Raw genomic sequence first — 25,417 nt, 5'->3', positions numbered from 1 at the left:
ATGTATCAACTATGTATCAACTATGTATCAACTATGAAACAGTATCAACTATGTATCAACTATGTATCAACTATGTAACAGTATCAACTATGTATCAACTATGTATCAACTATGTAACAGTATCAACTATGTATCAACTATGTATCAACTATGTATCAACTATGAAACAGTATCAACTATGTATCAACTATGTAACAATATCAACTATGTAACAGTATCAACTATGTATCAACTATGAATCAACTATGTAACACTATCAACTATGTATCAACTATGTACCAACTATGAAACAGTATCAACTATGTATCAACTATGTAACAGTATCAACTATGTATCAACTATGTAGCAGTATCAACTATGTATCAACTATGTATCAACTATCTAACAGTATCAACTATGTATCAACTATGTATCAACTATCTAACAGTATCAACTATGTATCAACTATGTATCAACTATGTAACAATATCAACTATGGAACAGTATCAACTATGTATCAAATATGTATCAACTATGTAACACTATCAACTATGTATCAACTATGTATCAACTATGTATCAACTATGAAACAGTATCAACTATGTATCAACTATGTATCAACTATCTAACAGTATCAACTATGTATCAACTATGTATCAACTATGTAACAGTATCAACTATGTAACAGTATCAACTATGTATCAACTATGAAACAGTATCAACTATGTATCAACTATGTAACAATATCAACTATGTAACAGTATCAACTATGTATCAACTATGTAACAATATCAACTATGTAACAGTATCAACTATGTATCAACTATGTAACAATATCAACTATGGAACAGTATCAACTATGTATCAACTATGTTTAAACTATGTATCAAATATCTAACAGTATCAACTATGTATCAACTATGTATCAACTATGTAACAGTATCAACTATGTATCAACTATGTATCAACTATGTAACAGTATCAACTATGTATCAACTATGTGTCAACTATGTAACAGTATCAACTATGTATCAACTATGTAACCGCTAGGTATCAACAGCTATGTATCAGTATCAACTTCTGAGTGATGCAGCAGTCTAAGGCACTGTATCTCAGTGCAAGAGGCGTCACTACATTCCCTGGTTCGATTCCAGGCTGTATCACATCCGGCCATGATTGGGAGTCCCATAGGGCGGCGCACAATTGGCCCAGCGTTGTCCGGGTTTGGCCAGGGTAGGACGTCATTGTAAATAAGAATTTGTTCTTAACTGACTTGCCTAGTTAAATTAAAAACTTTGTAACAGCTAGGTATCAACAGCTATGTATCTGCCATGCATTAGATATTTAGCTATAATCTATGCATCAGCTATGTATCAGTTATGTATCAAGCCGCAGAGAGACAAACTGATCCTCAGGTCAATAGAGACACCGCTTTGGCACCTCTCAGTCTGGAGAGAGAGTATGATCCCTTATCTTAACCACCCTAATGTGAGAGGGGATGAGCTAGGCTATGCATATCATTGGAGAGGTAAGGTGTTGGATATCTGAGGAATTAAAATGAAGCGTCTGTTTCACCAGCTTACCAAGGGCATTTGATGTGTTAATAGAAAGCTTAAACCAGCCAAACACACCGACAAAGGAAAAGATTTTGACTTATGTTGTTTACCTGAAATATACAATTCACCATGCAAGCTGGGAATAAAACTAGTTCACGTTGATTTGCTACTCAACCTAAGATCATAAAGATGGCAAGATTTTCTAATGCTTATCCCTTATTCGGGTTAAAGGGACCGTCATCACATGTTAGAAATCTCCTTTAGAGTTGAGAAGTATATACAAGAAAAGAAAATAAAAGATACAAGGATATACAAAGCAGAGATATTATTATTACGTGTCACTCCTTAATATTTCATCATTCAAAATTGATAATACAAAAAGTTATGAGTGTTAGAAAATGTAACACCGACAAAATACTACTACGATACAAAGTCATGACAAAGAATTATGTCTCATATTTTGGCTTCACTAACCTCAATGAACTAGCCAGTAGCTAAACACTCATAATATTACATGTGCAATACATTCAGAAGGGTCAGATTTAGAGGTTAGGATGAGGTTATGAGATGAGATGGGAATGTTACCTTCTGACCTGTTCTTCAGTGCATCTGTCAGTTCTGTCAGTGCCACAGAGGTGTCTCCTCACTCACCATGCTTCCTTTAAAAAAACAGAATGAAATCAGTCCGTAGAGAGTCAACGACTCTAGTAGTTTTAATTCTACCCATTCTCCTTTTTTTATTACCAAATGTGGCTCTACTTTGGAATGTGGGCATTATATTTGTACTCACTGTAGAAATTAATAACAACCATTGGTTGTGTTGCTGTGAGACACATTCTGTGTGTGTGTGTGTGTGTGTGTGTGTGTGTGTGTGTGTGTGTGTGTGTGTGTGTGTGTGTGTGTGTGTGTGTATGTATGTATGTGTGTGTGTGTGTGTGTGTGTGTGTGTGTGTGTGTGTGTGTGTGTGTGTGTGTGTGTGTGTGTGTGTGTGTGTGTGTGTGTGTGTGTGTGTATTCTGGCCATGTTTTAGGTCTCATCATCACAGCTCTACACCTATGAGGGAAGGGGATAAATGTGACTCTCTTCTGTGGGAACATTCTCTTATGACCAGTTCCACAACCACTGCAATCCACACTCCCGGGGTGGGAAAGGTAGAGGTGCCAAATAGCACCTCAGGCCCAGAAACACAGCTAAGACCACAAAAACACAATGTTATTTCTGTGCACAGTGTTTATGAATATGGAAAAGGAGTTAGAGGTTGTTTATGATAAAATGACTCTTTCCAAAAGTTATCATTAGAGCCCAGTTTCAAGTTTTGTATACAGACAATTACTATAGACTCATTTTCACCCACATGTGTGATATCACATTGAGACATCCCCAGACAATTATTTATTTTTGCATCCAGTGACTAATTCAATTGCTGCATAGAAAGTCACGCATCACCTTGATCTTGGCAGAGCCAATCTCTTCAGAACAACGACTCACCATAAATTGTGATACGACATTTAATGTACTCAGCATGAAGGGAGAAAAAAACAAACAATATGGTTGGCAAATAATAGTCCAAACAGCTATATTCCCTCTGTTTCCCAAGGCAGTGTAGGAGATGTCTGCTTGTCTAAACAGAGGAGAGGTGTGAACTTCACACTTTACAGCTGGCACACTTCTTTTACCAGTGAGGGCTGCTGCCATGGGACTATTGGTCAGTGAGAATGATAAGATTCTGCTGAAGGCCAGCAACGTGTTATGTAGATATAGGATAGTATTTGGGTTTTTAATAGTTATTTGCATAATCTGCATTCCAAAACACAAATATAATAATTATAACTTTTTTTAACAGTCCCCACCCACTGGGCACAGACCTCAGTTCAACGTCTAGTTTTGATTTACATTTGGTTGAGTTGTCAAATATTTTCACTGTGAAATCAACCAAAAAAAAAACAAAGTTGTTTGAAAACAAAAAATACTTTTTGCAAATCCAATCAGTTTTCCACATTGATTCAGCGTCATCACATTGCTTTTTTTATGGTGTGGAAACAACCTTGATTCAACCAGTTTTTGTCCTCTGTGCATATTCAAAAGCTGCCCAAAATGTAAATAATCAATACATTCCTATCCGATACTGCCCAATTTAGAGAATTGTTCAAAACAATAATCTCTCCCACCATGAATTCTTGAACTTGATGCAGATTTCATTCTAATCTGCCTGCCACCTAACACCTGGCTCTAGGAGGATGTTTCCCAGGGACCCCGTAAGTCTAGTGTGATCTGTACTTGGTCACTTTGAAGTCCAGGCACCCTGAAGGTGCCATATCACACCTGCCTGTAGGATAAATTGGGGAGCAGCTCTGGGGTCCTCCAGTACTCCTCACAACCTCTCCAAGGACAGACAGACTGAAGATATTCATAGCTCAGAAAACACTGCAGTAATGGATTCCGTTGATTTCTCTAAACTCTTGTTTCTTCAGGCTGGAGAGCATCTGCTGGACAGTGATGGCTTTCTGAAGCCGAGCTGTCCCAGCTCCGACCCTGGTTATTACAGTGCCTGTAGTAGCCTGTCACCTGCCTCCTCCATTGACTCCTTCTGCCTCTCTCCCCCTTGTTTACAGTGGGGAGGTGGTCAGGAGAAGGAAGATTCCAACGCTTCAGGCTGCATCAGCCATGTTGCCAAAAGAAAGAGGATAGAAAAACTCCCAGCTCAGGAGAAGAGGTCTAGGTCCAAGTTCCCTGGGAAGAAGCGGGAGAGCGCCAGCGAGAGGGAGAAGCTGAGGATGAGAGACCTGACCAAAGCCCTCAACCACCTCAGGACCTACCTGCCCCCTTCTGTGGTTCCGGCTAGACAGACTCTGACCAAGATCGAGACCCTGCGCCTCACCATCGGCTACATCTCCCACCTGTCGGCGCAGCTGGAGCTCAGCGAGAAGGAGCCATGCCTGAAAAGAGAGATGGAAACCACACCATGCCAGTATATGCCACAATGCCCTCAGGGAAGCTCTATGTCTGGAAAATGGTATCAGGAGAGACTACAGGGGAACATCCAGAGCAATGATCAATACTGTCTGCCACTGGTCACATCATGTACCAACAACACAGAGCCACAACCAGACTACCTGACATCAGCGGTCTCCTATCAGGACATGACCTTAAATCCGGTAAATATGCCTCTATATCACCTCTATAATATTGTCTGTAATCTTCTAATTGATATTATCCAATAGCAAACAATGCTTCTGTTGAGAAAGAGCAATATATAAAGCAGATAGTTTGTATCCCATGTCCTCTTTGAATTCTACATTTTATCTGAAACTAATAAGAATGTACTCTCTTCTACAGATGCTCAACCAGGTGTTCCAAAGTGACATCAAGTCATTTGATATGGCCTACTACCAATAATGAGTGAAGAGGTGAAAACACCTGAAGATACAGTGCCTAGATCAGAAACATTATGGACAAAAAAATGGACCTAATATCTATTTATAAACTGTGATACTGACAATTCTTGATTGTTTCAATGAAAGTGATGATATATGTATGTAGCTATTTATGAGATTATATTTTTCTAAATCTAATTTATGTGTGTCTTTGATCATATTTTTAATAAAAACAGACAATAATATTGCTTTGTGTATTTTATTATTTGAATAACTAAACAAACTCGAACATGTTTTGGCCTTCAGTAAGCCTAATTACAATTTATGAAATATATCCATTGACTGATGAATACTTCAAATGTGCCTACCTTAGTGAGGTTAGTAAACAGGTCTACAACATTGTTTGTTTAAACTTTGTTAACGAGTGACCCTTGAACATTGATGATGAGGATAAAACATTTGATGAAGTTAACTCTAACACATTAGACCACCAATCCCGTGCAAGGACTAACCTAAAGTAGGCTAATTCTGCACAAATATTATGCAATTTGTAATCGTATAGTATCCCTGAATCATCCTGCATCGCCAAACAACCTTCGCGCTCAGCTCACCTCAACCTCGCCCAATCAATTTTTTTACAAACATTACTGTAGCCAAATATTCGATGAAACTGCTTTGCCTTCATCCTGCTTTCTCAATAGATAGTTTTATTTAGGACATAAATTATTTTCATTGCAAACCAGAGATGAGATTTTTGCCAGCTGGGCTCCCGTGTGGCGCAGCGAGGAGTCACTACAGTAGCTGGTTCAAACCCAAGCTGCATCACATCCGGCCGTCATTGGGAGTCCCATAGGGAGGCGCACAATTGGTCCGGGTTTGGCCGACATTGTAAATAACAATGTGTTCTTAACTGACTTGCCTAGTTATTTAAAGGTTAAATAATGTAAAAAAATCAGCAGACATGCAGAGGGATGCTTTTTTTTATACAGTAGGCCATATTCCTATTGTATAGGACAAAAAAAGGCGCCCGGTAAAATGAAAATAAACATGAGTTAACTATTGAGAAAGTTATTTACAAAAATATATACAAGTAAGTCGGAACAGATCTGCATATTAGGCTACAGCAGGTCGCGTATTGTAACCTAACCTAACGTAGCTGTCGCAAAAGAAAACGCCTGACCCTAGTTTTTGGTTTTCAGCGGAAAATGAACCTAGGTTGAATTAGCTGTATCCCTGAAAAACGAATACATCCGGTTGTTGGCAACTAATTGTAACTGCGTTTCTTCCTCAAGCGTTGAAGACGGAACGAAGCTGACGTACGTACAGGCGGTTGGAGAGGAAACGGTATAAACATCCCATGACAAAAACTTTTTTTAATTTGTATTTTTAACCTTTATTTAACTAGACAAGTCAGTTAAGAACAAATTCTTATTTACAATGACGGCCTACCCTGGCCAAACCCAGGCGACGCTGGGCCAATTGTGCGCCGCCTTATGGCACTCCCCATCACGGCCGGATGTGATACAGCCTAACGTCAATAGCTATACGAAATATATACAATAGTATCTAGTCATAGTACAAAAGTCAAATTAGCTATATTATTCTATCACTCCCCTCACAACCATTTTAGTATGTGAATGTAAAATGTTAGAAGGCCTAACTAATAACTTTGTGTACTGGATGGTAGATCAAACACATATTCAATCTTCCTTACACAGGGATGTTAATTGGCCATCATGAGGCTTGTAAGGGTTTCAGAGGATTATCAGGGGCTGGATGTTGAGCTAATTGACAATAAAGCTTAATGTCTTCCTGGCCTGAGTAAACAAATGAGACCTATAAGCCCAGCAAAAGCCCTCTTTTGTTATTCATTCAGTACAGACAGCACCATGTTTACTCAAACGAGTAGCTTTTTCTGGGTGAAATATCTTGGTTTCAGATTCCACAAGACTGATTGATCTACAGTAGCCTACATTAGTCCAATATCACGATGGCAGTCATGAGGTATGTTTTTCTGTGCACAGCCATTATATACTGTAAATTGCTTGTAGAGTAAACCTTAAAGAAGGGGTGGGTGGTCAGACTAGGCAGGTAAAGCTTAAATCCCTGCATGTACTGTGGGTGAGTCAAGGTGACAGCTAGTCCCCCTGCTGTCCATGTGTCCTGATTCCCAGACAGTCAGTGGCTGAATGTCACACTCTGCATCTGTCCCTTTCCCATCTACTTTCTCTTGCCAACACTTTGAAGGCCATTAACATGACAGCTTGACAACCGTTTTGTAATGGACAGGTTTATTGTTTTTCAACTAAATAGCATATAGAAATTATTTCTCTGAAACTCGAAAATAATAGAAGTTCATAGACACTCATAACATTATTGTGCTCTGGGAAATTGCAGTATGGTCCACAGAGAACAATATGGTATATTGACTAAATGTTATCACCAGGAAGTTGCTGACCTTACCCCAACATTTCTGATTTAAAAGCCCAGTGCAGTCAAAAACGTGATTTCCCTGTGTTTTATATATCTTTCCACACTACGAGGTTGGAATAATTCTGTGAAATTGTGAAAATTATGATAATGCCCTTTTAGTGTAACAGCTGTTTAAAAAGACCGCCTGAAATTTCTGCCTGTTTTGGTGGGATGGAGATTTGGTCTGCCTGGTGACATCACCAGGCGGTAAATTAGTTAATAGACCAATAAGAGAGTTCCAAACCTCTCTGCCAACAGCTAGTTTTCAGTATTCCCATCACCACTCCGTCAGTCCTAGCAAAATTCTTGCTTGCGAAATTGTTCTTTGCTAAGAAGCTATTTTTATTTTTGACCATTTTAATTGAAAACAATCACAGCAACGTACTTAATTGTGACTGATGATTTGATATTGAGATAAAAACTCCAGCATTAGATGTTTAACATACAATTAAAACCCAGCAAATAATCCAAGCACTTTGTCTGCCATAGTAAAATAACACATTTAAGCCTGTTGGACAACCAAAGCATTGAGGAGTTTTTAGGCAATCTCACTCAAGAACCATTCCCACACTTTCATCTTGTTCTCATCCACCCATTTGATATTGGCTGTAGTTCTCTCAATGGCCTGCTCCAATGCCAAGGTCCCTGAGCCAAAACCAATCTCAGAGTTGTCCTCCTTGAATTTCTGGAGCTGACATCATGAAAAACAAAGTTACATTTTAGTCTTAGTAACTATTCCCCAGGTCATTGGTGTGAATTTGAATGTGTTCTCAATCAACTTACCTGGTAAAATAAGGGTTGAATTAAATAAATACAGATATAGTCAGTACAATTCTTAATAAAGTAAGCTATTTATTAACAGTACAGCTAAAGAAAGTACTGTATACCCAGTCATTGAAACACTTCAATTAAAACATTACCTCCTCAAGTTGAGCTTTAGTTGAGAATCTCATTGTCACACCACTTATAAGATTGGCAAATGAGAAGGATCCAACACCATACCTAGGAAATATGACAATTACAAGTTAATAATGTCCATACACAAACCAAGTATACACTGAGTGTACAAAACATTAAGATCACCTGCTCTTTCCATGACATAGACTGACGAGGTGAATCCAGGTGAAAACTATGATCCCTTATTGATGTCACTTGTTAAATCCACTTCAATCAGTGTAGATGAATGGGAGGAGACAAGTTATAGAAGGATTTTTAAGACTTCAGACAACTGAGACATGGATTGTGTATGTTCACAATTGAGAATGTGTGCCATTCAGAGGGTGAATAGGCAAGACAAAATATGTAAGTGCCTTTGAACGGGGTATGATTGTAGGTGCCAGGCGCACCGGTTTGTGTAAAGAACTGCAACACTGCTGGGTTTTTCACGCTCAACAGTTTCCCGTGTGTATCAAGAATGGTCCACCACCCAAAGGGCATCCAGCCAACTTGAAACAACTGGGACGAATCCCTGTGGAACGCTTTGGACACCTTGTAGGGTCCATACCCAGACGAATTGAGGCTGTTCTGAGGGCAAAAGAGGGTGCAACTCAATATTAGGAAGGAGTTCCTAATGTTTTGTACACTCACTGTATTTGATTTACTGATATAAGTGCTTTTTGGGGTACAACTTACTGTGTGAACATGTACTCCCAGTTCTGTGTCACAAAGTCCCAAGCCAATGTTTGGCCTTCAACATTACTGGAGATGTACACGATGACAGACGTTGCATCCTGCTTACGGATTTTGTCTGAATCCAAAGTGTATCTCAGGTACCTGAATTGAGTCCATAGAGTATTGATACGTTTAGACAGATTGTTATAATTGACTGTATTTGTCAATATGAAGACAATGGAAAGCGAAAACAACAGTTCAATATGATACAGTGCATTCGGAAAGTATTCAGACCCCTTGACTTTTTCCAAGTTTTGTTACGTTGCAGCCTTATTCTAAAATTAATTAAATAAATATAATTCCTCAGCAATCTACACACAATAGCCCATAATGACAAGGCGAAAACTTTTTTTTTTTTTACAATTTGATTGGAGTCCACCTCTGGTAAATTCAATTGATTGGACATGATTTGGAAAGGCATACACACGTGTCTATATAACGTCCCACAGTTGACAGTACATGTCAGAGCAAAAACCAAGCCAAGAGGTCTAACGAATTGTCCGTAGAGCTCCAAGACAGGATTGTGTCGAGGCACAGATCTGGGGAAGGGTACCTAAACATTTCTTCAGTATTGAAGGACCCTAAGAACAAAGTGGCCTCCATCATTCTTAAAGGGAAGAAGTTTGGAACCACCAAGACTCTTCCTAGAGCTGGCCACCTGGCCAAACTGAGCAATCGGGGGAGAAGGACCTTGTTCAGGGAGGGGTTTTTCAGTGGCAGGGACTGGGAGACGAGTCAGGATCGAGGGAAAGATGAATGGAGCAAAGTACAGAGAGATCCTCGATGAAAACCTACTCCAGAGCGCTCTGGATCTCAGACTGGTGTGAAAGTTCACCTTTCAACAGGACAACGACCCAAAGCACACATCCAAGACAGTGCAAGGGTAGCTTTGGGATAAGTCTCAATGTCCTTGAGTGGCACAGCCAGAGCCCAGACTTGAACCCGATCGAACATCTCTGGAGAGACCTGAAAATAGCTGTGCAGCAACGCTCCCCATCCAACCTGACAGAGCTTGAGAGGATCTGCAGAGAAGAATGGGAGAAACTCCCCAAATACAGGTGTGCCAAGCTTGTAGCGTCATACCCAAGAAAACTCGAGGCTGTAATCGCTGCCAAAAGTGCTTCAAAAAAGTACTGAGTATTTTGAATACATTTGCAAACATTTCTAAAAAAACTATTTTGGCTTTGTCATTATAGGGTATTGTGTGTAGATTGATGAGGGGAAAAAAAACATTTAATCAATTTTAGAATAAGGCTGTAACGCAACAAAATGTTGAAAGAATCAAGTGGTCTGAATACTTTCTGAATGCACTGTCTAATAGTACCCTCACAAAATAACCAGATGTAACCTACTTATTCAGAAGTTCATGGTCCTTAGTACATGCCAGAGATGACATCAGTTTGTCTGCGTCGCTGGCAATAGTGGCATTCTTGAACATGTTCCAACCAAAATCCCACTCTACAGCCCCGCCTGCTGCAATGGCACTGCAGTACACTGTCATCCTCAAATTAGGATGTATCCTGATATCAAAAGTTTTACATTGTTGTTACAGGGTAGTATTCTTTGTTGTTGAATACCACGCAAAAATGCCAGATATACGGTAGTATAGGCTAAATTATTGATACCAGACACTTCCTATAGTTTATAAATCAATGGATAACCAATATGAACTCACAGATTGTTGTCAGGGTCAGCCATCCATTGACTGTACCAGCTTTTAGTCAGATTCTGACACTCAACCAGTCCACTGCTACAGGCCATCCTAATGGCATTCACCTGGTTGTACCTGGAAGTGAAAGGTATTCCTTGTTATTATAAAGCCTTATACTCCTTTCAGACCACATCAAATACACCATTTCAATGCTCTGGGTCATTCCACTCACTGCTCATTATGCCCATCAGGAACTTTACTCCAGTCTGCAGTAATAGTCTTGAAGTGTTGAAAAAGGGGTGTCACTAGATTCCTCACATAATGCTATGACAAGGACAGAGAATAAGATGCTACGTATGTATTAAAGTGAGATCAGTATATCTATATCAGTCTCAAAATATCTCATGTGTAATTGTCACAAAATAAATGAAACTCCACCTGCATAGTCCCATAGACCTCAGTGCGATCAAACATGAGGTAAAAATAATCCAAGTTGTTCAGAGCCGACTCCCACGGTATATATTCAATTTCTTTGGAGAGGTATTTTGTCGTTTTCAGAGCTAATGTTGTTGAAATGAACTTTGCCCTGTGTAGGGAAATAAGGTTTAGAAATACAATCACCAAAATATGATGCACACAACACTTTGTGACATTGTGGTGGTTCAAAAACGTCAAAACCCCAACCTTGCTAGATTAAAAGCATCATCCACAAGTTGTGCCCTGTTGATAACTGGTATGACCTGCAAGAGAAAAACATCTGACACTTATCAATGTTGTATTGAAGAAAAATAACAGTAATACCCTTCCAACATAATGTGATGAGTCAGTTTTTCATTTTACCTGGTGATTAGTTCTCAGTTGGAAGAGGAGACGTTCCCAGTTGCCACCGTCATAGTTAACCCTGTAGTATCCAGTCACATTGATGTTTGCTAGTACCCAGTGACCACTTGTCAATTTATTGTTTAGGGCTGAGGGGGGGGAATTAATTCATGACAATGAAGCTACAGATAGTAGATCAAATCTGCATGTTATTTCATCTGACTATTTTCTGTGTTCATATTCGTCCAGTTTTCTACAGACGGCACTAGTTAAGAGGTTTTCTGTATCCGTACCCTCTTTCTCAAGCAGCCATATCTCTTTCTGAACCACTCCTGCGTCCATCCATTTGATTGGTACTATCCACTCGTACCTAGGCACCAAAATGAACTGGGCTTTTTTATTATATATCATATTTTTCATATGTAATACATGAAAATGCTATGACCACTCATGACATATACAGTGCTTTCGGGAAAAGTATTCGAACCCCTTGACTTTTTCCACATTTTTTTAGGTTACAGCCTTATTCTAAAATTGATTAAATGTTTTTTTCCCCCTCATCAATCTACACACAATATATCATAATGACAAAGCAAAAATTAAATATCATATTTACAAAAGTATTCAGACCCTTTACTCAGTACTGTGTTGAAGTACCTTTGGCAGCAATTACAGCCTCGATTCTTCTTGGGTATGACGCTACAAGCTTGGCACACCTGTATTTGGGGAGTTTCTCCCATTCTTCTCTGCAGAGCCTCTCAAGCTCTGTCAGGTTGGATGGGGAGCGTAGCTGCACAGCTATTTTCAGGTCTCCCCAAATATGTTAGATCGGGTTCAAGTCTGAGCTATGGCTGGGCCATTAAAGGACATTCAGAGACTTGTCCTGAAGCCACTGCTGCGTTGTCTTGGCTGTGTGCTTAGGGTCATCCTGTTGGAAGGTGAACCTTCGCCCCAGTCTGAGGTCCTAAGCGCTCTGGAGCAGGTTTTCATCGAGGATCTCTCTTTACTTTAATCCGTTCATCTTTCCCTTGATCCTGACTAGTCTCCCAGTCCCTGCCGCTGAAAAACATCCCCACAGCATGATGCTGCCACCACCATGCTTCACCGTAGGGATGGTGCCAGATTTCCTCCAGACATGACGCTTGGCATTCAGGTTTCATCAGACCAGAGAATCATGTTTCTCATGGTCTCAGTGTCTTTAGGTTCCTTTTGGCAAAGTCCAAGTGGGCTGTCATGTGCCTTTTTCTGAGAAGTGGCTTCCGGCTGGCCACTCTACCATAAAGGCCTGATTGGTGGAGTGCTGCAGAGATGGTTGTCCTTCTGGAAGGTTTTCACATCTCCACAGAGGAACTCTAAAGCTTTGTCAGAGTGACCATCGCGTTCTTGTTTACCTCCCTGACCAAGGCCCATCACCCCCGATTGCTCAATTTGGCCAGGCGGCCAGCTCTAGAAAGAGTCTTGGTGGTTCCAAACTTCTTCCATTTAAGAATGATAGATGCCACTGTGTTCTTGGGGACCTTCAACGCTGCAGAAATGTTTTGGTTCCCTTCCCCAGATCTGTGCCTCAACACAATCCTGTCTCGTAGCTCTACAGACAATTCCTTTGACCTCATGGCTTGGTTTTTGCTCTGACATGCACTGTCAACTGTGAGACCTTATATAGACAGGTGTGTGCCTTTCCAAATAATGTCCAATCAATTGAATTTACCACAGGTGGACTCCAATCAATTTGCAGAAACAGCTCAAGGATAATCAAAGGAAGCAGGATGCACCTGAGCTCAATTTTGAGTCTCATAGCAAAGGGTCTGAATATTTATGTAAATAAGTTATTTATATTTTTAGTTTTCTATACATTTAACCAACATGGGGTATTGTGTGTAGATTTCTGAGGAAATTGTTTCATTTAATCCATTTTAGAATAAGGTTGTAACATAACAAAATATGGAAAAAGTCAAGTGGTCTGAATACTTTCCGAAGGAACTGTATGTCTCTCCAGACCAATCAGACGTACTTGAAGTCAGATGGTGGTACACTCCCCACAGAATCAGGGTCCAGTAAGAAGTGCTTCTGGGTGATCAGTCCAGTGGCTGTGTTTATGGTGACCACTGGAAAGCCCATCTGAAGGACCCAGCGGTTCATGATGTCATGGACTGTACCAGGAAGTTCTATGTCACTGTCATCTACTGCCTAGAGAGGGAGACACACAGGAGAACGATTAGAGATAGTATTATGTTCCCTGAACCATAGGAGGGCAGCATTTTCATGACTACAATTCAGAAGTCCACATTCTCATTGATATGACTGTAAATACAATGTGAGCTCGGTCAGTATCATTTGCTGCTGTAAAGGCACACATAATATCCAGGCTGTATCACATCCGGCGCACAATTGGCCCAGCGTCGTCTGGGTTTGGCCGGGGTAGGCCATCATTGTAAATAAGAATTTGTTCTTAACTGACTTGCCTAGTTAAATAAAGGTTAATAAATAAATACATATTCTCCACATTCTGACGGAATGTGTAGTACTGCCACAGATTAATCATTAATTCCAACAGTACAAAGTTGAAAATAGGAATAGCTAATGAACGCTATTGATTGTTTCTAAGGGACTTACTCGTTGTAGATGATCCCAAAGGTCTGTCCCCACTGTGTTATCGTAGGCAAAGTGATTCAGGTAGCTCTAGAGAAAAATATGTATTCTGTACTTAGAACCATTAATCATAGGCAATATATTCTACAGTTAATAATGAGAAATTCTCTTCCAACACAGAGCCCAAGGGGTCTACTCAGTTGTTTTCCTCTCACACACACTATACAAACAGCATTCCTTAATGCTTAACATAACTATGATAAATGTGTATCATATCAAGAGAAGATCCTGGGCTGTAGCAGTGCCTTGGGACAGTAAGACATACATACACTTAGTCCTTGGACGAAGACTGGTTCAGTTAGAAAATCTGACAGCATTCTCAACACTGATGCCCCCTGTAGAGAGAGTACAAAATGGCTGAAAACTAAAATGCTTTCAAAACAGAAATAATGAAACAGAAATTGAAGAGTGTAGGTTGTAGAACACTATCATTCACAACACTACATTAACACATTTTATTTATTTATTTTATTTAACCTTTATTTAAAAAAGAAGAAAGTATTCACAACCCTTACATTTTTCCACATTTGTTGTGTTACAGCCTGAAGAAACATTTATTTAAATTTTTTTGTGACTGGCAAAAGTCAGATGGTGGTACACTCCCAACATATTCAGAGTCCAGTAGGAAGTGCTTGTGTGTTTATGGTGACCACTGGGAAGCCCATCTGAAGGACCCAGTGGTTCATGATGTCATGCACTGTACCAGGAAGCTCCATGCCACTGGCATCTACTGCATAATTCCATAATGTCAAAGGGGAATTATGTTTTCAGAATTGGTTCAATTTAATTAAAAATGAAAAGCTGAAATGTCTTGAGTAAATAATTATTCAACCCCTTTGTTATGGCAAGCCTAAATAAGTTCAGGAGCAAAAATGTGCTTATTAACAAGTTACATAATAAGTTGCATGGACTGTGTGTGGTAATAGTGTTTAACATGATTTTTGAATGACTACCTGAACTCTGTGCCCCACACATGCAAATACCGTGCATTCAGAAAGTATTCAGACGCCTTGACTTTTTCCACATTTTGTAACATTACGGCCTTATTCAAAAAGGGATTTAAAAAAAAAAATCTCAATCTACACACAGTACCCCATAAGGACAAAGCAAAAACAGGTTTTAGAAATTTTAGCAAATGTATTAAAAATAGAGAACTGAAATATTACATTTGCATAAGTATTCAGACCCTTTACTCAGTACTTTGTTGAAGCACCTTTGGCAGCGATTACAGCCTCGAGTCTTCTTGGGTATGACACTACAAGCTTGGCACACCTGTATTCGGGGAGTTTCTCCCATTCTTCTCTGCAGATCCTCTCAAGCACTGTCAGGTTGGATGGGGAACGTCGCTGCACAGCTATTTTCAGGTCTCTCCAGAGATGTTAGATCGGGTTCAAGTCTGGGCTCTGGCTGTGCCAGTCAAGGACATTCAGAGAGTTGTCCCGAAGCCACTCCTGCGTTGTCTTGGCTGTGTGCTTAGGGTCGTTGTCCTGTTGGAAGGTGAATCTTCGCCCCAGTCTGAGGTCCTGAGCGCTCTGGAGCAGGTTTTCATCAAGGATCTCTCAACTTTGCTCCCTTCATCTTTCCCTCGATAGTGACTAGTCTCCCAGTCCCTGCCTCTGAAAAACATCCCCACAGCATGATGCTGTCACCACCATGCTTCACCGTAGGGATGGTGCCAGATTTCCTCCAGACGTGACGCTTGGCATTCAGGCCAAGGAGTTCAATCTTGGTTTCATCAGACCAGAGAATCTTGTTTCTCATGGTCTGAGAGTCCTTTAGGTGCCTTTTTAGCAAATTCCGAGTGGCTGTCATGTGCCTTTTACTGAGGACTGGCTTCCGTCTGGCCACTCTACCATAACAGCCTGATTGGTGAAGTGCTGCAGAGATGGTTGGCCTTCTGGAAGGTTCCCCCATCTTCACAGAGGAGCTCTGGAGCACTGTCAGAGTGACTATCGGGTTCTTGGTGGTTTCAAATGTCTTCATTTAAGAATGATGGAGGCCAATGTGTTCTTGTGGATCTTCAATACTGCAGACATTTTTGGTACCTTTCCCCAGATCTGTGTCTCGACAAAATCCTGTCTCGGAGTTCTACGGACAATTCCTTTGACCTCATGGCTTGGTATTTGCTCTGACAACTGTGGGACCTTATATAGACATGTTTACCTTTCCAAATCATGTCCAATCAATTGAATTTACCACAGGTGAACTCCAATCAAGTTGTAGAAACATCTCAAGGATGATCAATGAAAATGGGATGCACCTGAGCTCAATTTCGAGTCTCATATCAAAGGGTCTGAATACTTATGTAAATAAGGTTTTTCTGTTTTTTATAAATGTGCAAACATTCTAAAAACCTGTTTTCGCTTAGTCATTATGGCGAATTGTGTGTAGATTGATGAGGATTTTTATTTATTTAATCCATTTTAGAATAAGGCTGTAACGTAACAATGTGGAAAAAGGGAAGGGGTCTGAATACTTTCTGAATGCACTATATCTGTAAGGTCCCTCAGTTGAGCAGTGAATTTCAAACACAGGTTCAACCACAAAGAGTAGGGAGGTTTTCCAATGCCTTGCAAAGAAGGGCTCCTATTGGCAGATGGGTAAAAAAAAGAAGCAGACATTGAATATTCCTTTGAGCATGGTGAAGTTATTAATTACACTTTGGATGGTGTATCAATACACCCAGTCACTACAAAGATACAGGTGTCATTCCTAACTCAGTTGGCCAATGGTGACGTTAAAACAGTTTCACAGTTTAATGGATGTGATAGGAGAAAACTGAGGATGGATCAATAACATTGTACTTAGTCCACAATACTAACCTAAATAACAGAGTGAAAAGAAGGAAGCCTGTACAGAATACAAATATTCCAAAACATGCCACCTGTTTGCAATAAGGCACTAAAGTAATACTCCAAAAAATGTGGCAAGGCATTTAAGTTTTTGTCCTGAATACAACATGCTATGTTTGGGGCAAATCCAATACCACACATTACTAACTACCACTCTTCATATTTTCAAGCATACTGGTGGCTGCATCATGCTATGGGTATGCTTGTAATCGTTAATGACTGAGGAGTTTTTCAGGATAAAAAAGAAACATAATGGAGCTAAACACAGGCAAAACCTGGTTCAGTCTGCTTTCCACCAGACACTGGGAGATGAATAAACATTTCATCAGGACAATAATCTAAAACACAAGGCCAAATCTACACTGGAGTTGCTTACCAAGAAGACAGGGAATGTTCCTGAGTAGCAGAGTTACAGTTTTGACTTAAATCTACTTGAAAATCTATGGAAAGATGGTTGTCTAGCAATTTCCAACAACCAATTTGACAGAGCTTGAAGAAATTTGGAAAGAATAATGTGCAAATGTTGCACAATCCAGGTGTGGAAACTCTTAGAGACTAACCAAGAAAGACTTCACAGCTGTAATCTCTGCTTTTCACTTTGTCATTATGGGGTATTGTGTGTAGATGGGTGACATTTTTAAAATGTAATTCATTTTGAATTCAGGCTGTAACACAACAAAATGTGGATTAAGTAAAGTGGTATGAACACTTTTCTGAAGGCACTGTACATGAATGTTTTGACTGAGTTCGTATTGTCTTATGTTTACCTTGCTGTAAGAGATGACATCAAACTGTTCACTGATTTGCTCAGGCTTCTGGATGTCCTCCTCTTTGGAGGACAGGGGGTGAGAGGAAGCCAGGGCATCCACTGCAAACACCCTGTGCACATCATCAAGAACTATGAGATCTTTCTGTGGAGGAGAAACATAGGGCTGTAGTATACTGTACATGTGACTTTCAGTGACTGCTTGTACACAGAAAGGTAGATTACTAGTCACATTTGGCACCACTATCACCTTTTTATCAAATGCTAATGGGAGGGGATGGATGCGTGTCTTGTCTTTAATGGGAAACCTTACCACGTTCCAAGTGGATTCAGCATAATCAGCCCCAAGATAAGACACGTAGGATGCAAAGCCCTCATTCAGCCAGACTTCATTCCACCATCTCAGGGTCACTAGATTTCCAAACCACTGACAAAAAGAAAGACCATGACAGATAAAAATGAAATTAATGTTTGAATTCATCTTTTTAAGAACGAGCAATGATAGTCTGATTCCCTGGACTGTATCCTACCATGTGTGCAAGTTCATGTGCAATGATGGTGGCTGTTCTCTCTTTGTTTCCATTGGAGGATGTTATAGGATTGTAAAGCAGATTTGTTTCCCTGTAGGTAACCAGTCCCCAATTCTCCATGGCCCCAAAATAGAAGTCAGGAAGGGCAATCTGGTCTATACAGGGATGTTTGAAAAGAAATTCAACAATTATTTTATTTTCCAAATCATATCATGATGATATCATTTGCAAATCACGTGGTCAATTTAAAATCTTACCTGATTTGGAGAGAGGGTAGGTGGCATTGTAATACACCTCAAAAAAGGACAGGATTGGTCCTGTTAGATTGAGCGCATATTCTCCATGTCCTTCACTGATGGCTTTTCTACGAGCCCAGATCCGAATCTGCACGGACAGGCCAGGAGACTTATTCCAATCACAACTCTTACTGATGTAAACCCTTACAGTACACTTTGTACTGTAAACACCCACCCAACATGGACAAGAATCATCACTGGTTAGATTACTGTTGAGAAAGTACACGATACATCCACAGGCTCAGTACCTTGTATGATTGTTGTTACTGCAGTGGAATGATGCAAAAATGTAGTTGATTTCATTACCTCAATATTTCCCTCCTGAGCGCTGATAAATGAATAGTCACAGACAATCAGGGCCAGTAGGTAGGTTGACATTCTCTTGGTTTGCTCAAATCTGGTCTGTGTGACAGTGTTTACAGTGGTGTTAACTGTTTCCAAAGAAGAGCAGAAACAGATTGTCAGGACAATATGATCCCTTGAAAGAAGGGCTGTCAAATGGTTTCAGTATAAACAGTAACATAATACAGTATTTATTTTAAAGGTGCAATATGAAGAAATCACTCCGCCATTTCCAAGGTTGCTAAAATTTGAATAATAATTTCAGTTTATGTGACGAACAAGCAATGCATAGTGTAGAGAATCATTGTACCATCTAAACCGCTGTGAAATATATTTTCATTAACCAAAAATATTAGATTTTCAGCTGTTTGAATCTGGTGTACAAAACCAAAAGTAAAAGACGCAAAAACGAAATTTAAGATTGGAAAGCATAGAAACAGCATGCATAGAACATATCTACAGCTTTTTAGACCTGCTTTCATAACTTATATTTCTATGTGAATTTGGTCAGGTCGCCCAAAAACGTACATTTTGCAGCTTTAAATACTTGTGATTCCTGGAAACTAGGGCTGTGTTTGGATGCATATAGCCGTTTCAACTAACCTTGCTCCTTGCTGTTTGACAGGGCCACAGTCCCACGGGGATGGAGGAGTGTGATGTGGAAGACGGCTTTCCTCGCAGGCTCATCAAAACAGGGGAATGTTTTCCTGGTGTGAGTAGGGTGCATCTGAGAAGTAGCTACAACCCTGTGAAGGACAAGCATAGTTTGATTATTACTGAGTCTGTGCATGGAAAAATCAAGAGTATAAGGTGTACCACCGTTGAGGTTATACCATTTAGACGTACATTCATATTGAAGACAAGATTTATGAAATGCATAATACACTGCTCAAAAAAATAAAGGGAACACTAAAATAACACATCCTAGATTTGAATGAATGAAATAATCTTATTAAATACTTTTTTCTTTACATAGTTGAATGTGCTGACAACAAAATCACACAAAAATAATCAATGGAAATCCAATTTATCAACCCATGGAGGTCTGGATTTGGAGTCACACTCAACATTAAAGTGGAAAACAACACTACAGGCTGATCCAACTTTGATGTAATGTCCTTAAAACAAGTCAAAATTAGGCTCAGTAGTGTGTGTGGCCTCCACGTGCCTGTATGACCTCCCTACAATGCCTGGGCATGCTCCTGATGAGGTGGCGGATGGTCTCCTGAGGGATCTCCTCCCAGACCTGGACTAAAGCATCCACCAACTCCTGGACAGTCTGTGGTGCAACGTGGCATTGGTGGATGGAGCGAGACATGATGTCCCAGATGTGCTCAATTGGATTCAGGTCTGGGGAACGGGCGGGCCAGTCCATAGCATCAATGCCTTCCTCTTGCAGGAACTGCTGACACACTCCAGCCACATGAGGTCTAGCATTGTCTTGCATTAGGAGGAACCCAGGGCCAACCGCACCAGCGTATGGTCTCACAAGGGGTCTGAGGATCTCATCTCAATACCTAATGGCAGTCAGGCTACCTCTGGCGAGCACATGGAGGGCTGTGCGGCCCCCCAAAGAAATGCCACCCCACACCATGACTGACCCACCGCCAAACCGGTCATGCTGGAGGATGTTGCAGGCAGCAGAACGTTCTCCACGGCGTCTCCAGACTCTGTCACGTTTGTCACATGTGCTCAGTGTGAACCTGCTTTCATCTGTGAAGAGCACAGGGCGCCAGTGGCGAATTTGCCAATCTTGGTGTTTTCTGGCAAATGCCAAATGTCCTGCACGGTGTTGGGCTGTAAGCACAACCCCCACCTGTGGACGTCGGGCCCTCATACCACCCTCATGGAGTCTGTTTCTGACCGTTTGAGCAGACATGCACATTTGTGGCCTGCTGGAGGTCATTTTGCAGGGCTCTGGCAGTGCTCCTCCTGCTCCTCCTTGCACAAAGGCGGAGGTAGCGGTCCTGCTGCTGGGTTGTTGCCCTCCTACGGCCTCCTCCACGTCTCCTGATGTACTGGCCTGTCTCCTGGTAGTGCCTCCATGCTCTGGACACTACGCTGACAAACACAGCAAACCTTCTTGCCACAGCTCGCATTGATGTGCCATCCTGGATGAGCTGCACTACCTGAGCCACTTGTGTGGGTTGTAGACTCCGTCTCATGCTACCACTAGAGTGAAAGCACCGCCAGCATTCAAAAGTGACCAAAACATCAGCCAGGAAGCATAGGAACTGAGAAGTGGTCTGTGGTTACCACCTGCAGAACCACTCCTTTATTGGGGGTGTCTTGCTAATTGCCTATAATTTCCACCTGTTGTCTATTCCATTTGCACAACAGCATGTGAAATGTAATGTCAATCAGTGTTGCTTCCTAAGTGGACAGTTTGATTTCACAGAAGTGTGATTGACTTGGAGTTACATTGTGTTGTTTAAGTGTTCCCTTTATTTTTTTTAGCAGTATATTACGTAGCTGAGTATCTGTGTATTGTTGTTCAAAGGTTGGTAAACAAACAGCGTGTGGGACATTTTAAAGGGAAGACTAATCACTCACTCCTCTAAAGCTACTTCCTGTTTCGCTGTGGGAGAAAAACTTCAGGTTCCTGTTTTTCAGTGGAAACCCACCTCTTGATTTGTACATATTTACGATACACAATTTTGCTGAATGTAAATGATTAGATATGATTGAGTTTATTTAACCTATTAGAGTTTTCAATGCAGTATGACACTGAGTACTGATAAGTTTTGTGAGAAATGGAAGAAAATATTAAACATTTTAAGTTATGTAGCAGATGCTCTTATCCAGAGTGACTTACGGGGGGGGGGTTACTAAGCTATATGGAATTGTTTTAAGAAGGTCATACCAAGGATCATTTAGCTATTTGATTATGAATTTTAAGACCCCCTGAAGTATCAATTTATTTTTGACCTTACTGCTATTAGCCCATAAAAACACATTTAATAACAGATAACAGTCCCAAAAAATATCAAAAATAAGTTTGTTCTGAAGTGTCTCTCCTATATCTGAGAGACATAAGATAGATCAGGAAACATTTGTTTGTTTTTTACATGTATTTAACCCCATATTTTTGGCATTAAACAGTCTCAATATATACAGTGCCTTCGGAAAGTACTCAGACCCTTTGACTTTTTCCACATTTTACAGCCTTATTTAAAATAATAATAATAATAATTTTATTTTTTTAAATACTCAGCAATCTACACACAATACCCCATAATGATAAAGTGAAAAACAGTTTTTTACAACTGTTAAAAATGTTTTATAAATAAAAACAGATAAACCTTATTTACATAAGTATTCAGACCCTTTGCTATGAGACTCAAAATTGAGCTCCGGTGCATCCGGTTTCCATTGATCATCCTTGAGAGGTTTCTACACTTGTGATAAATTCAACTGATTGGACATGATTTGGAAAGGCACACACCTGTCTATAGAAGGTCCCACAGTTGACAATTCATGTCAGAGAAAAAACCAAGCCATGAGGTCAAAGGAATTGTCCGTAGAGCTCCAAGACAGGATTGTGTCGAGGCACATATCTGGAGAAGGGTACCAAAAAATGTCTGCAGCATTGAAGGTCCCCAAGAACACAGTGGCATCTATCATTCTTAAAAGGAAGATGTTTAGAACCACCAAGACTCTTCCTAGAGCTGGCAGCCCGGCCAAATTGAGCAATCGGGGGAGAAGGACCTTGGTCAGGGAGGTGACCAAGAACCCGATGGTCACTCTGACAGAGCTCTAGAGTTCCGCTGTGGAGATGGGAGAAACTTCCAGAAGGACAACCATCTCTGCAGCACTCCACCAATCAGGCATTTATGGTAGACTGGCAAGACAGAAGCCACTCCTCAGTAAAAGGCCCACTTGGAGTTTGCCAAAAGTCACCTTAAGACTCTCAGACCATGAGAAACAAGATTCTCTGGTCTGATGAAACCAAGATTGAACTCTTTGGCCTGAATGCCAAGCGCCACATCTGGAGGAAACCTGGCACCATCCCTACAGTGAAGCATGTCTTTTTTTAATACTTTCGCAAAAATTTATAAAACCTGTTTTTGCTTTGTCATTATGGGGTATTGTGTGTAGATTGATAAGGGGAAAAAACAATTTAATCAATTTTAGAATAAGGGTGTAACGCAACAAAATGTGGAAAAAGTCAAGGGGTCTGAATACTTTTCGAAGGCACTGTACTTCCATTCATTTTTTCAGACCTTCAGATGAGTCTTGTAAGGCCTGTGGGCAACCTAGAGCAAAACAACTAACATGTCACCTTTGCACAGAGGGGTCATATTAATGTGTAGCCCGAACGGTTTGGACGCTACAGACAGAAGTTGGCAGACCGGTTGTACCGACTCCTGATACTTGTGGAGGTCGTAGAGAAAAACGGAGAACACCATCGTGTTCGTGAGAGTCTCGGCTTTCCATAGATGGGTCATAATCGTTTGTAGGCGCTACAGTCAATTTTGTGAGAAGACCGATTTCCGGGATGTCTCATGGTCTGACAAGCACCGTTCTAACTCTGTCACCTTTCACTGCATATTTTTTTTTCTTTTACCTGTATTTAACTAGGCAAGTCAGTTAAGAACAAATTCTTATTTACAATGACGGCGTAGGAACAGTGGGTTAACTGCCTTGTTCAGGGGCAGAACAACAGATTTTTACCTTATCAGCTCGGGATTCAATTTAGCAACCTTTCAGTTACTAGTCCAATACTCTAACCACTAGGCTACCTGCCGCCCCAATGCAGAAGATGCAGAAGTGCGACATAGACGGATGCGGTCGATTGAGACAAAAATGCAAAAATATCTGTAGCTTAAACTGACAGATTTTTATATCGATTGTTGTATTATGCTAATGAGATTTCTGTGCAGGTGCAGACATCAACCTTAGGGTTTTAAGTGTCTTGCTCAAGAGCACATCGGGATACATTTTATCTAGTTGGCCCCGGGATTAAAAACCAATGACCTTTCGGTTACTGGCCCAACACTCTTAACCACTAGGCTACCTTCCCTGTTATCAAAATGAAGATTCAATTGACTCACTTTTTAACTCCATCTTCTTCATATTCACTCCTATAAAAACCTGCTAGGTCATCAGCCAGCTCCCCAACAAACACTGTGTCCAGCTGGTAGGATTCTCCAACAGCTAACTTGCCATTCAGTTCCAATACCAGGAACTGAGTTGTTGGCTGTAGCCAGGATTTCTTTATGGTTGGTGCGGGTGTGCTACCGAGAGCAGACAGTTTAGCCAGATGGTCATCAGCCCACTTGGTGTAGTTCAGCTTGTTGGAGTGTATGAGGATCAGGTCTGTCTCCTTCACACATTGGAAGACCACATAGGATTTCCCTGTGAAGATGTAGAGGCCTTGTGCGTTAGCGGTGAGACGAGGCCACAGGGTTAGGTTGTAGTGGTCAGGCTTCAGGGTGTCTGGGAGACGGTACTTGTCCCATGGGGCGTCGACCTCTACGCTATCTGTCAGTGCAATAGCCCACAATGTAACAATGGTCGCCACAGAGAGGACTCCCAGCACAACGCAGAGAATAAAGAACTTGCTGATTTTGCAGGATTTCTCCATGTCCTAGAGTAGTCTCAGCACGCACTAAGTGAGAGGGCTGAGCTGATACCAGTGCTTCCCTTCAAAATTAATGGATGATCTATTTAGTAGTAGCTTTTGTGGGTGGGGAGTTGCTGACAGCTAAAAGAAGATGATAAGAGAGAAAAATGGCCGGTAATAACTTTTTATTGTGTTGTTCCTTAAGCAACTGACATTTTTACACATTCATCGATCACCATTCCAGGGATGACCAGGGTTGGGTAGGTTACTTTCTAAATATAATCCGTTACCATTACTAGTTACCTGTCCAAAATTGTAATCAGTAACGTAACCTTTGGATTACCCAAACTCATTAATGTAATCTGATTACATTCAGTTCATTTTAGATTACTTTCCCCTTAAGAGGCACTAGAAGAAGATACAAATGTATGTTACCAATTGAACGACATCTATTGCAGGATAAATCAATGTTAAAGTTTACATTGCTGGCCATATATGGATGTTAAATTTGTCACGACTTCCGCCGAAGTCGGTCCCACTCCTTGTTCGGGCGGTGTTCGGCGGTCGACGTCACCGACCTTCTAGCCATCACTGATCCATTTTTCAATTTCCATTGGTTTTGTCTTGTCTTCCTTCACACCTGGTTCCAATCCCATCAATTACATGTTGTGTATTTAACCCTCTGTTTCCCCTCATGTCCTTGTTGGAGATTGTTTATTGTAAGTGTATGTGTACGTCTGTACTGGTGTGCGTCGGGTTATGTTACCCATTGATTTTTATTATTGTTTTCTGGTGGGTTTTTTGTAAATAAACTGAGCCGTTGGAAACCGTTATTTCTCTCCTGCGTCTGACTTCTCTGCCGCCAGTTTAACACCCTTACGAAATTGTACTTG

The 25,417-nt window shown here is 40.7% G+C and overlaps 2 protein-coding genes across 2 annotated transcripts in view; one reads left to right on the top strand and one right to left on the bottom strand.

Moving 5' to 3' along the window:
• Positions 1–3,773: 3,773 nt before the first annotated feature.
• LOC106560948 (mesoderm posterior protein 1-like) lies at positions 3,774–4,932 on the top strand. The gene is made up of 3 exons (XM_014124420.1): positions 3,774–3,791; positions 4,008–4,691; positions 4,873–4,932. Exons 1-3 carry the CDS (start codon positions 3,774–3,776, stop codon positions 4,930–4,932), a joined length of 762 nt encoding a protein of 253 aa, XP_013979895.1.
• A 2,252-nt stretch (positions 4,933–7,184) lies between these two features.
• LOC106560949 (aminopeptidase N) overlaps positions 7,185–25,417 on the bottom strand; it is a 30,198-nt gene continuing 11,965 nt past the window's right edge. The window contains exons 21-40 of the mRNA XM_014124421.2: positions 24,013–24,442; positions 19,562–19,704; positions 18,923–19,047; positions 18,578–18,704; positions 18,321–18,475; positions 18,104–18,217; positions 17,792–17,935; positions 14,442–14,507; positions 14,137–14,202; positions 13,535–13,710; positions 11,817–11,893; positions 11,545–11,672; positions 11,389–11,444; positions 11,143–11,290; positions 10,937–11,028; positions 10,729–10,839; positions 10,406–10,573; positions 9,015–9,155; positions 8,303–8,384; positions 7,185–8,073 (exon numbers count right to left, since the gene is read on the bottom strand). Coding sequence (XP_013979896.2) covers positions 7,921–8,073; positions 8,303–8,384; positions 9,015–9,155; positions 10,406–10,573; positions 10,729–10,839; positions 10,937–11,028; positions 11,143–11,290; positions 11,389–11,444; positions 11,545–11,672; positions 11,817–11,893; positions 13,535–13,710; positions 14,137–14,202; positions 14,442–14,507; positions 17,792–17,935; positions 18,104–18,217; positions 18,321–18,475; positions 18,578–18,704; positions 18,923–19,047; positions 19,562–19,704; positions 24,013–24,442 — 2,702 coding nt within the window. The 3' untranslated portion in view covers positions 7,185–7,920. The remainder of the gene's footprint in view (positions 8,074–8,302; positions 8,385–9,014; positions 9,156–10,405; positions 10,574–10,728; positions 10,840–10,936; positions 11,029–11,142; positions 11,291–11,388; positions 11,445–11,544; positions 11,673–11,816; positions 11,894–13,534; positions 13,711–14,136; positions 14,203–14,441; positions 14,508–17,791; positions 17,936–18,103; positions 18,218–18,320; positions 18,476–18,577; positions 18,705–18,922; positions 19,048–19,561; positions 19,705–24,012; positions 24,443–25,417) is intronic.

The sequence above is a fragment of the Salmo salar genome, chromosome ssa10, assembly GCF_905237065.1.
Source record: "Salmo salar chromosome ssa10, Ssal_v3.1, whole genome shotgun sequence".
Lineage (NCBI taxonomy): Eukaryota > Metazoa > Chordata > Actinopteri > Salmoniformes > Salmonidae > Salmo > Salmo salar.
This window is presented reverse-complemented; position numbering and strand designations above follow the sequence as displayed.